This window comes from Chironomus tepperi, unplaced genomic scaffold, assembly GCF_022539635.2.
Source record: "Chironomus tepperi strain 1889 unplaced genomic scaffold, CSIRO-AGI_Ctep_v1 contig_321, whole genome shotgun sequence".
Classification (NCBI taxonomy): domain Eukaryota; kingdom Metazoa; phylum Arthropoda; class Insecta; order Diptera; family Chironomidae; genus Chironomus; species Chironomus tepperi.
This window is the reverse complement of record NW_027226443.1, coordinates 28,173-40,290: the sequence shown is the minus strand read 5'-3', so window position 1 is coordinate 40,290 and position 12,118 is coordinate 28,173. Positions and strand designations below refer to the sequence as shown.

At 30.5% G+C, this 12,118-nt stretch overlaps 1 protein-coding gene across 1 annotated transcript; it reads right to left on the bottom strand.

Moving 5' to 3' along the window:
• Positions 1-213: 213 nt before the first annotated feature.
• On the bottom strand, positions 214-796 carry LOC139093033 (inhibin beta chain-like; the record flags this gene model as incomplete). Its single annotated transcript, XM_070643623.1, has 1 exon — positions 214-796. A coding segment is annotated over exon 1 (583 nt), but the record flags the coding sequence as incomplete, so codon positions are not given.
• Positions 797-12,118: the final 11,322 nt, after the last annotated feature.

Here is a 12,118-nt window from a genome sequence, read left to right as displayed (position 1 = left end):
AATACTAAGACATGGTATCACAATCCTGAGCATCACATCATAACGATGACGTTGCAATGCGATATTATGATGTCTTGAAGTATATGAAGTCATCAATAAGATTCATGCATTTGCAATGTCATCGTCAAGATGAGTAGCTCGAGAATGAGAAAATCGCTCATGTGACATCATTCAAGAACAGAAATCATAATGGAAAAGAGTTCAAATACTTACCGCGTTCAGCAAACGTGATAATTTCCCTCGTCTTTCCGTAAAAGTCATCAAATTCACTCTCATCATCCACAAAATCCTTTTCATCACTAAAACTATTCTCACTATTATTCCTCCTCAATTGCTGCAGCCTCTCAACAATTGGATCATCACTAGATGCCATCATTGACTGTGCACTTGACTGCATCATCATTGTCGTGTACTCAAAGTCACGCTCGCCTGCACGATGCAATGTGTCGAGTATAAATTGTTTGGGTATTGAATTTGTGATATTTGGCTTCTCACGAAGATTCAATTTAAGAAGAATTTGCTGTTTTATAGCTTCAAGTCGCTTATGATCACTCAATTGATTCAATTCATTTTCACTTTGTGCTGCTTTATTAGTGCCATCAACTTTCCGACTATACTCACTACTCAGTAAATTTTTATTCGTACTTTCGAATGTATCGCCAAGACAATTAGCACAATATGATGGATATTCATATCCAATATCATTTGTATCATCATTCGGTGACTCCAATCGATGCTGTTCTGCATATAAATTTTGTAATTGAACTTGAATTTCATGTTGCATTTGTAGAAGCATTTGTTCCTGCTGTTGTAATGAAATTTTTGCTTCTTTCGCATCTCTTGGACATCATCCGATGCCTCAATTGCCTGCTGCATAAGAATGAGACAGAGCACGAGGGTTCGATACTTATACGACCCAAACATTGCAGTTTTCTTCTTTTGTGATTTGCAGTTCCAATTTATTGTATTTAATCTTATCTTTATTACTTTGTTGCTGATTTAGATTCGTGAATTTTGTTGTATTTTTTATTATTATTTTATATTTAACTATTGTAAATTTATTCATTATCCTATCTAATGTGCACTTTATATGAACTATTTTGTGATGTGAACTGGAAAGCTTTGTTACTTTTTTTTGACTTTTTGTTCTTGATGTTACGGATGGACTGCTTGTTCACGAGTCGGTAAGCGATGATGTTGGTGCTTTTGATTGAATCACCGACATTTTTAAAGAGTTTTTTTTTAATATTTCTTGCTGCTGTTTATGACTTTAAAACGTTTTGTTCACATTCATAGATCCAACAAATCTGTCAAAAATCTAAATTTCAGGTCAAATTTTATTTTAAAATTTTTTGATGTTTTTTTGTGTAAATTAATATAATATTTTATGTAAACTTTTTTTGTTGTTTAAGGTTATGTATATAGTTAAGGTAGTTAGAAGAGTAAAGCTTAAAATGTCAGCATAAGGATTAAAATTCTGAGATTTTTTTGAGGGTGGTGTCTTGAAGATGATTTAACAGATTATGAATTCACTGCACAAACTTAATGTACATCGGTTAATATTTCAGATGATGTCTATAAAAATAAAGTGGTTTTATAACCAAATTAATCAATAGTCTTTTTTGAATATTCTTCCACTAAATCCTAAGAACACAATATTTTATTAAATGCCTTTGTGTTAGATTATTAAGAAATATCACTAAATCCATTAATTTGACTTTATTTCCTTGAATTTTTCACTTTTGAACTCAATTTTTGTTTCTGTTCATGAAAAGTTCTTTCAATATCCTCAAACTCCATTTTATTTAATATTTCTTATAATTATGTCCAAGTTTTTAATTTTCTCGAAAATTTTTCAAAATTGTCACTGTTTTTTTGACTCACTTAATTTCACTAAAGCACATGAGATAGCTCAACATGATCTCATGGCATATAAATCTCAGCTCTTTTGTTTCAAGTTTTGTATTGTCACTTTTGGATGCATTTTTGCAAATTTAAATTCACAATTATATAAATTTTTGTATTAATTTGGTAAATTTATTGCCATTAACTTTTCTGATAAATTCAGTCGATTCTGAAATAAATTGTAAAATTTTTCAATTTTTTTTAATTTTAATAAAATTGAAATAAAATCAGATTTTAATTTAATATTTAAAAATTAAAAGAAATTATAATAAAATTAAATTTAACAATAGTTAAATCATTTAAAAAATTCAAATTTTTGTAGATTTTCAATCACATGTCATTGATATGATAGTTGAAAGTCAATCATGTGACTAAATAAAATTACATTTAAACAGTGAATTATTCAAAAAATCATTCAAAAATATTCAAAAATGATCATTTAATATTTTAATTAAACTATTAAAAATTTAAAATATTTCAAAAAATTAAAATTTTCTCATTTTTTTAAAATAATTTTTTCAAAACCAGTCCTCACTTTGATCCACTTAAAACATCATAAATCTCATTACTTAATCCATTAAAAATTTAATTCAATTTTTTAAAATTATCCAAAAAATAATTTTTTCCATAAAAAAAAGTCCTCAAAAAATTTGTTCAACTTCTTCAACAAAAATCACAACACAAAATGCACTGCACTTTGTTTAACACTTTCTTTAATCCTTTTCATGTGCTATCATGTGAGAGGAACATGCTGTTGTGGCAAATGTCCGGCACACAGCACCTTTTACGCGCCGGTTTCTCTCGCAAATATTGCGAAATTCTCTCAATTTTTTTTTAAACTTTATTTTTTGAAAAATGAGAGAAATAAAAAAAAATTGATGGGGAGGGTAATCGGGTACCCCAAGTGGGAGGGTAATCGTATGAGAAGAAAAAAAAATCCTCATTTCGTGTACAAACACAGCCGGCACACGCACACATGTTTATCATGTGCTGGGTGGAAGAAAAACGCGACCGACTGGGTGGTCGATGGGGTGACTACAACAACAACAAAAACTAGAAAAAAATCCCACCAAATGTGTGTATCAGCAGCAGAAATTTGAATTTTTGTTCTTTTCGATGTCGGCAGATTTTCTGGCAATTGAAAAAAAAAAGGCAAAATAATTTTTTTTAGCTTTTCTACGAGACTGCAATTGATTTTTTTTTGTGTTCTGTGCTGTTCATTTTTTTCTTTATTTTTCTTCCCTAGTTTTAGGCAAATTAATTTTTTTTTTTGGTTGTGCATACAACTTCCACTACTAGGTTATCGATTTGGAAATGTACACACGAATGAGAAATAAGAAAAAGTTTCAATTTTCTTTCTTTTTTTTCTAAATGTTTTCAATGAAATTTTTAATTGATTTGAATGCTTGCTTAATTAAGTGATTTATTTTCTACTCTTTAGGGATAATTTTTGTCTTTTTATTTTTTGAGGAAGTTGTTCTCGTGATTTTTATTTCATATGATTTGTCTTGAAGGATGATTTATTGCTCTATCCGTTCAATCAATTGTTTGGAAAAGTAAAGATCTTTCTGATTATGAATTTAGGGTATATTCTGATTTATACTAAATTTTTTTTGGCATTGGACAGCCAGATATAAAGCAAGTTTAAACCACAACTGAGAGAAGCCATGAATCACAGCTGATCTATATGGCCAGTGAAGCAATTAAGTACTAGATTATATTATCCTTTAATCAGTACAGTATTCAATGAAATAATTCTCTTACTTTGTGGATGTTAAACTGTCGTGTCTTTGCATGCTTCCCAAGTGGTCAACTTGACATGATGTCCAGTTAATACTAGGCTAAATGACTCTATAGGTAGTCCCAAGAGCTCATATGATTACTGTGTGAGCAACGATGCAAAAGTGATGGAAATTGGAAACTGGCAAATGTTATCTAAAGACAGATCTAACTTCGACGATCTTTAAAAGCGACAATGGACTTTCGTGCGTCTTCGACAAGGAGTATGATTCACTAGCGACATATTATAAGGAACTTTCCGGATATTAGACTACCAGGAAATCTTGTTAGTTTTGTGATACTTTATTGTTGTGGAAGATATAAGCAAACAGTGTAATTTGCATATGCATTTTGTAGAGAGGGTACAACAAATTATCTTGGGATTGAAACATTAAAATTCAAAAAAAGCCCAAATAACCGATAATAAACTAGTATTTTCTCATCATGGTTGATGCGGTCTTATATGAGTTTAAATAATTTGATGAATTTTAATGTATATTTAATATTAACATATATGAAACTCATAAAATATATTGCATCATTTTATAGTATCAGGAGCGTGTATTAAGCACTGATGCTTTACTATCATCAACAAAACGTCTTGTTAGACAGTATTGTATTTATAATTAGAATTTTGCAGACCGGAGACAGCGATAGATTTAGCTTTAGACGCTATCTGAAGAAAATACTATGATTCACAATTGATCAGTATAGCCAGCGAAGTAAGGAACTAAATCTATTATTGTCTGGATTATTAAGATCAAAAGTTATACATTGTAGTTTATTAATCAACGTTTCAATGCTTTTGAACCCCGATTATCTCTAATTTCTCTATCAAGCAATGCTGTTAGAAAATATAAACTTATTTATCTTGATAAATAAAAATATTGCTAGTTCCTCTATTCTGTTGTTTAACAATGAATAGTATAGAATAAATATCAGTCTGTTTGACAATTTCAATCAATTCATTTGTGGTATTTTCCCTTGAATTTTATTATTTTTCAATTTTATTTGAACAAGTTTAAATTCAAGTTCAATGAACCTCTTTTTATCTATTTTGAATCATTTCCGCATGGAATTTGATTTTCTATAAAATTTAAAATTTAAAATATTTTCGAATTTCTTTTAAAATTTGAATTTTTAATGACCACAAATTGAAAGCTTTGTTAAAACCGTGCCTCAAATTGATACATGTGTCCAACTCACATCCATCCTTTTCAAGCATATAACAGTATCAACAACATCCGAATCAAATCAATTTCATCAATCGATTCCATGCTCAATAATTAATATATCTTCAATTAACTTGATCAAAGATATCAAATGAGCTTCATATTCTGATTGAATTTTTTTGGGTTTCTTTTCCTTTTTGGATAATTTTATTTTACATCCATCGATATTTCCTTAAGGTTTTAGTCATCACACTCATACAGTGACTCGCACTAACGCATGCATATTTATATGATTCTAATAATCGCTATATTCTTTTTTCTTTTCTTTTCTTTTACAGACATTGTCATCTATATTCATTTGATCTGAGAAAGTTGGATGTCTTATGAATATTCAATAAATTTTCTTGATGACATGAATTAGGATGAGATGCTTTAGATTTTGAGTTTGATGGAGATTCAGAATGAATGATTGAAGTTTTGGTAGATTTTTTGTTTTCCAGTTGATATAAAAGAATTTGAATTTGAAAATTTTGATGATTAGGTTAGCTTAATTCATGCGTTAGCTTAATTCAAGTTGAAAGGATTTAGATTAATGTACTGAATTGAGAATAATTGACAAAATTCAGATTAATTGATTAAATTTAGTTCCTGAACTCTCAGGATGCCAAACTCAACATAATTAAGCATTCAATTCAACGAATACTTTGTGACCTAGATATCTTTCAAAAAGATGTGCACATGGTCTGACTAAATCAAGGATGTTGAACTGGTTAAAATGATCAAAACTGATCAAACACAATCAACACTGAATGATCAAAAATTGGTTGTGGTTTATACGATCGACAATAATTCTGCTAAAAATCTCTGAAACTCGGCAGTTTTTTTTATTTTATAAGATTAAAAATTTTAGTAAAAATATTTAAAGTTTGCATACATTTTAATTAAAATTTGATCAAATTATGTAGAAATCACCAAGAAATTTGTGAAATCCTGAAGAATTTTCTGTCGATTCCAAAAACACACCCTCAAGAAATGATCACAGACTTGATCAAAATTTGATTTAAAAGTTTCACACCCTTGGACTTAATGTTAATATTCATACTATCAATCTACTTAATCTCAATTGTTTAACACAATCAATCTAGAAAATTCTGTGATTCATATTTGAATAATTCGTGAATTTTCACAGTTTCTTAATTTTGATAAAGAATTAGCATTAAAAATCGAAACGGAAATTAAAATGTGATTGAAAATTATCAAATATGTTAAATTTTTCAATTCTATAAATTTAGTGATTTTAAACTCTCATTTTTGAACTTAAAATATTTTTTTAATTTGATTAATTTTAAACTTTCATTTTTAACAATTAAATTTAACTTTATAATTTTTAAAATTTAAATAAAATAAGAAAACTAAAAACTAATATTCAAAAGTAAATTTAAAAAGTCACAATACAAGTAAGTAAAAACGGTCAAATTACATTATTCCTATAAGGAGTATGTGCGATAGATTTCCCTACAAACTAAGTTAACACTTGAAAATGCTTATTTTGTTTAAATTCCATTAGTTATTATTTTTTTTCTAATAATTTAATAAGAAAAAAAATTATTTGAAGCTTTTTTTGTTTGAATATTTATTAAAAAGGCAATAAATCCTGAATTTTTATTATTAAATTTATTAACACTGAACAATTTTCTTTTTCACATTTTACTAAAAAATTAATTAATTATTTTTTTAATTGCCAAACCCGGCGCGCTACTTCGCGATTAAATTCTTCTTTTTCGATGATGCCGCGATGAGCTTTCAATTCGAACTGAAAGAAAAGCAGAAAGAAAATTTTTTCGCCCTTTTTTCGAAATATAGAAAAAAAAAACTTTTTTTTGGCCTCCTTCCTTCAGAAAACTAGCACCCCATGTCACCCAACCCCCAATTCTGACTTTTTTTTTTATATTCTCGACATCTCCGTCTGGCAATTTTCCCACACTGCTCACTGTCTGCGAGCGAACAAAAAATTACTCTCGGAAAAATTTTGCTCTCTGAACTTTTTTTTTTTTTTGACTCACATGGCAATTTGTAGTACGTGTTTTATAGCATATAGGAGGAATAGAGATTTAAGCTGAGGATATTTTATGTTGTTACTTAAAGCTGCATGTACTGCACAGTGATCTTTGATCTTTGAGCTTTGTCAGTAATTATTTGCAAGACTATCTGACTATAGCTTTGAAATTAATCCCGTCTGAATGTGAATTCTACAATATTCTGTCGACAAATGGAATTACAAAGCTATTAACTCAGTAGTTGTCAAATTAGGAGAAATAAAAAAGCTGGAATCATGCGATTTAATTTGACATTACACTAGAGTCACGACAGTCTATAGCAATGCACCGTATGTCTTCTGGTCAGGGAAAGAGTCAGGAATTTATTAAGTGGTTTTTGAAAATTTTGTCTTTCTTTATACTTAACATATTGAAGAAACTTGTCCAAAAGATGTGATTTACTCCCTTTACTCTTCCAGAAATCCTTGAGAGCTGGAAGTAGTGGTCTCGGTATCGAAACCTTTACTCTGAATACACTTTTGATTCTGGGCTGATCAAATAAAAATATTTTAAGGCAATTGAGGGCAACCTTTGGACCACGGCGTATTAGATCCATAAACAATTAAATTTAGCAAAAATTATTTATTTTTTACAATTTTAAAGCATAAAATTTACATTGCTGGAATAGGAAAAGACAAGGTTGAATTGGTACATTGGGCGATTAAGGCTTACACAAAATTGTAAAAAAATTTTAAGAATTTTCGGCCTGTTTCACTAAAGTGGAATATCCTCGATTTCGGATTATACACTTCAGGTTTTTGTAAATATCTCAAAAAATTTAAGAGTTGCATTATTTTTGTTTTGAGTTTATAATAATGTGACCCAGCCGTGACAATTCTATATATTTTGAATTTTGTCCGTTCTTAAGATGAATTAGCCATTCAATTTTTCATTTCATTATAATTTTAATTATAATTATAATTTTCAATGATTTTCATTATAATGCCTGGCCCTGAAATTCGATTCAAAAATCCATAATTATATTCAAAATTCCTTCAAAATAATCCATAAAATTCCCTCACAGTCCTCCTCAATAATTCCCAAAAAAAACGAAAATTTCCAATTTTATCCAATCCACAAAAAATAAAACTCAACGAGACACGAGAAAAGCGCGCGGTCACAATCAAACACGCGTTGTGGGAGACTTTATATCACTATCACAACATAATGTGGCTCATTATAGTATGGGCGATTCCATTACCACCCTTTTTTTACTCATCCATCCATACACCCCACACCATACCACATTACATCTCTCAACTCTCACAAATACAATCAAAAAAATAGTTTTTTTTTCTCGAGCAATTTTTCTTCTTCATTCGAATATCGTAGAAGATGTGACATGTGGTAGAAGCAGGCTTTGTGGCGCCACAATGAAACGTCTTCAGAACGAACATTTATTGTATCACTGTGTGTGGACATTTTCATTTGTATTTGTGTTGTTCGTAGCCCAATTCTTCAATCTCTTTACTCTTCTTCATGTTCAACAACACAAAAGCGGCATTTTTTTGTTCTTCTTTAGTTGCCAAGAAGTAAATTGTAGGATGAGGACGTAAGGGAGGTTGAGTGGGCTCTGTTGGCCCCGAGATGATGATGATTTGGTGTGGGAATTGAGAACTGAGGAGAATTGAGTCGATGATAAATATTTTTTTTTTTCTGTGGGGGTTCATCAAGCCAGTGGCATCGTTTAATTAGGAAAATATATTTATTTTGTAGACTTACTTGTGATTGTGGATTGAAGGAAATGTTGTGGAATTTTTGGGATAATTTTGTGGATTTAAGGGATTGAATTACAGATTTTATTGGATTAAAATATGAATTTTTGATTTTATTTTTAAACAAATTGAAGAATTTAGTCCGCAAGGGGGGGAGGAAGTTGACCTACAAGACCACCAACCTCCCTCCAGGATGCAACTCTGCTTGAAAATGTTATGATTTCAGTAAATTAACAAAAACAGAATCTCCAACCTACTAATTCAGAGTTTTTTGAAGCTCCTCAATCTCTTCCTGAGTAAACAACTCCTTAGCCAAGTCCATTATCGGTTCAAGTTCATGCGAATAATAATCTCTAGTAAATGATCCCAAAACAGTTTCTTTTTGTGAATTTCTAACTCTAAAAAGTTCCTTCAACTTATCTTCACGGCCTTTGAAAATTTCCTTAAGATAATTCACAACATCATCTCGTTTCTTATAGCTGGCTGATGTAACTGTCCAAAATAAAATTGTTGTATTATTTTCATCAGTGTGCATCAACATTTCTCGTATGTCATCATCTGTGTAGTATTCTGTCATTAAATTCATGCAAAATGTGAAAATTGCTTTATTTCCGGTGACTTTTTTGATAAACGAAATCGGATCTTTGCCAAAAAGCATGTCAAGGAGCTGTTCATGGTTAAAGTAATCCTTTGTAAAGTTGTAATTGATTTCAAAAATTCTCACATCATTGACGATGCTGATGTACTTGATTATGAATGATTCGTTATCAATTGGGGATCTCTGACTTAAAACTTCTCTAATTTCATCCTTACTGAGGTAAAATTTAGTCAAATTTAGGAAAGTTTCAACATAATTCTGATCACTGTGGCTTGGTAACATGAAGAAATGCGTGTAGTTAAAGTCCTTGTCCTTTGCAATTAAAATTGACTTAAGCTCATTGACATTGAAATATTTCTGCAATCTACGCCAAATTAGTAACAAATTAGTTCCATTTCGAGCATTATTAATAAATGATTCAGAATTTTCGAGGTAAAATTCACGTTTTTCAGTAGTTGAGTAGCTTGATGAGTCTACAAAGTCAAGAAAATTCTTCTCCTGATTCATTTTTGCTAGAATTTCATCACTAATTTTATATTTTGTGATATTCAGGATGTCCTTTTTAAATTGTTCGTCCCGTTTTTCATTGATTCTGTAAAGGACCGTCAGAATTTGGTTTTTGCCACGGAAAATATTCTCAGCATGCAGTCTCTTTGTCGAATTTGAGGTTAGGTTTGAGTCAGGTTCAGTTGTAAAGAATTTCTCAGCTATTTCCTTCAATTTGTATACTTTGTCAGATGAGGTTGTAAATCTGAAGAAATTCAGGAAGTATGGCTGATTGTCGTCGACTCTCCAAAGATTCTTGAGAATTTCAGGATCTTTTGAGAAAATTTTTGAGAGTTTTTCAACTTTTTCCACCTCGTAAGGCAGGATTCGATCAAACATATATTGAAATCTATACTTCATGACCATCCTGACTTGATCATTGAAAATTTCACCATTTTGATCCTCAATCATTCCCATAATGAACTCATTAGTCAGTGGTCTCAGGTCGTATTTATCAGCTATGGTACTAAAGAAGAATCTTAACCGAAGTTCCATTTCATCGTCACTAGGTTGATCTTTTGGATGAATCAGATTGTCATAAATGTATTGAGAAATGAAGAAATTAGTAAGAGCTGACTCGTGAAACTCAAATTCACGATTCCAAGGATTTACTTCCGTGACCTTCTTCAAAAATCCATATTTAGTCACTTCATTATCAGTCCAATTTATTTTATTCTTTATTACTTCAAGACCTTCTGCATCAAACATTTTATTTAAAAACACATCACGGATCTTTAATGAATAGTATGAACCTTTAATCGCATGATATTGATGAACCTTCCTGAATTCCTCAAACTTCTTTCGATCATTTTTGTTGACCAAATTAAATCTTTTATTGACAAGATTTTCATAAAGAAAGAACAAACTCGGAAGTTCATTGAAGGTCATTGATGAAAGTTCAACTGAAACAATTGCTTTGATTTTAAGGTCGAGTATTTCAGTTTCAAGGCTCTTTGATAAGCATGGTGATGGACGTAGAAGTTGTAAATACATCAAAATAAGAGCGAGAATGAGAGGAGAGATGGATGATCCTAAAAAAAATTGAGATTAAATTTAACTGGAATTTTGAGCAATGATTCATATCTCGAGTGACATATCATGGTTTAGTGACAATTTACACAAATTTAAGGTTAATGACTTGAGACAAATCATACCCTGTTTTAATTGAGATGATGATAATGATTATTTATGACGTAATGATTAATTTTAAACGTTATTCATGACGATACCGAACATCAAATGATCCCTGAAGCTCAAGATCATCAGTTTTATAGTAATGGAAGTATTTCAGTCAGTGATGATTATTATTTTCTGGATTATTATATTTTAGTAACACTCATAAACATTATTTAGGAAACACTAGCTTGCCGCAGCACATAGGCTGGTCAAAACTAATTAGGAGTGTGAATTGAAATTGATCAATTTGTGGCTTAACCTAACAGCACTAGGGAAAAGTTAGAAATTTTTCGATCACGTCATTATCAGGGCATTGTCACATTTTGATGTCAACGCGGTGATGTTAACTAATTTCCTTAACTTACCATAAAGTTTCATCGTTACTTTCTCTTAACTTCAATTGGCAATATCCCAGATTAAAAATGATTCAGATTCAGTCAAGTTTAAAGCGAAGACTGTTTACAAATATTTTGACAACTTTTTAACTGATTACAAAAAAACTCAAATTGAATTCTCTGAGATTTGTATTTGAAATTCTCTCAATTAATGTCTTATCTGAAGGCATGCTGCTAAAAAAAGACGAATAACAAACAACATAACGCAGCTTAATCATAATCCCCTCAAATTAAAGTTATGGCTTGAAATCAGAGTTCAAAGTCGACTTGAAGCTTGTATGGAAAAACTAGCTTACCTGATCAAAATGTGTCTGGCTGTTCTGCAATTTGCGTTATGTGTGAAACCTGTTAATTGCCTGAGACTACAACACAATATTCTGCAAAGCCTGGATTTTTTGAAACTCGAAAAAATTTATTCATATATTAATTTCCAACACTTTTAGACTTATAAAGCTCTTGCTTTTCTTCAGCAGTAAAAATCTCATCAGCTAATTTCAAAAATGGCTCAATACTCTCTTTATGGTATGAATCTTTGAATCGTTCGAAAATAGTTTGTCCATATGAGTTTCTAGCTCCAAGTAGTTCCTTTAATTTGTCTTGATGATCCTTAAAAGTCTTCCTTAAATATTCTGCAGCATCATTTCTGAGATTATATTTATTTCCTGATGTCACCATACTAAGTGTGATTTTATTGCCATACTCATCATCTGTCATCAGCATATCCAAAATTTCATCT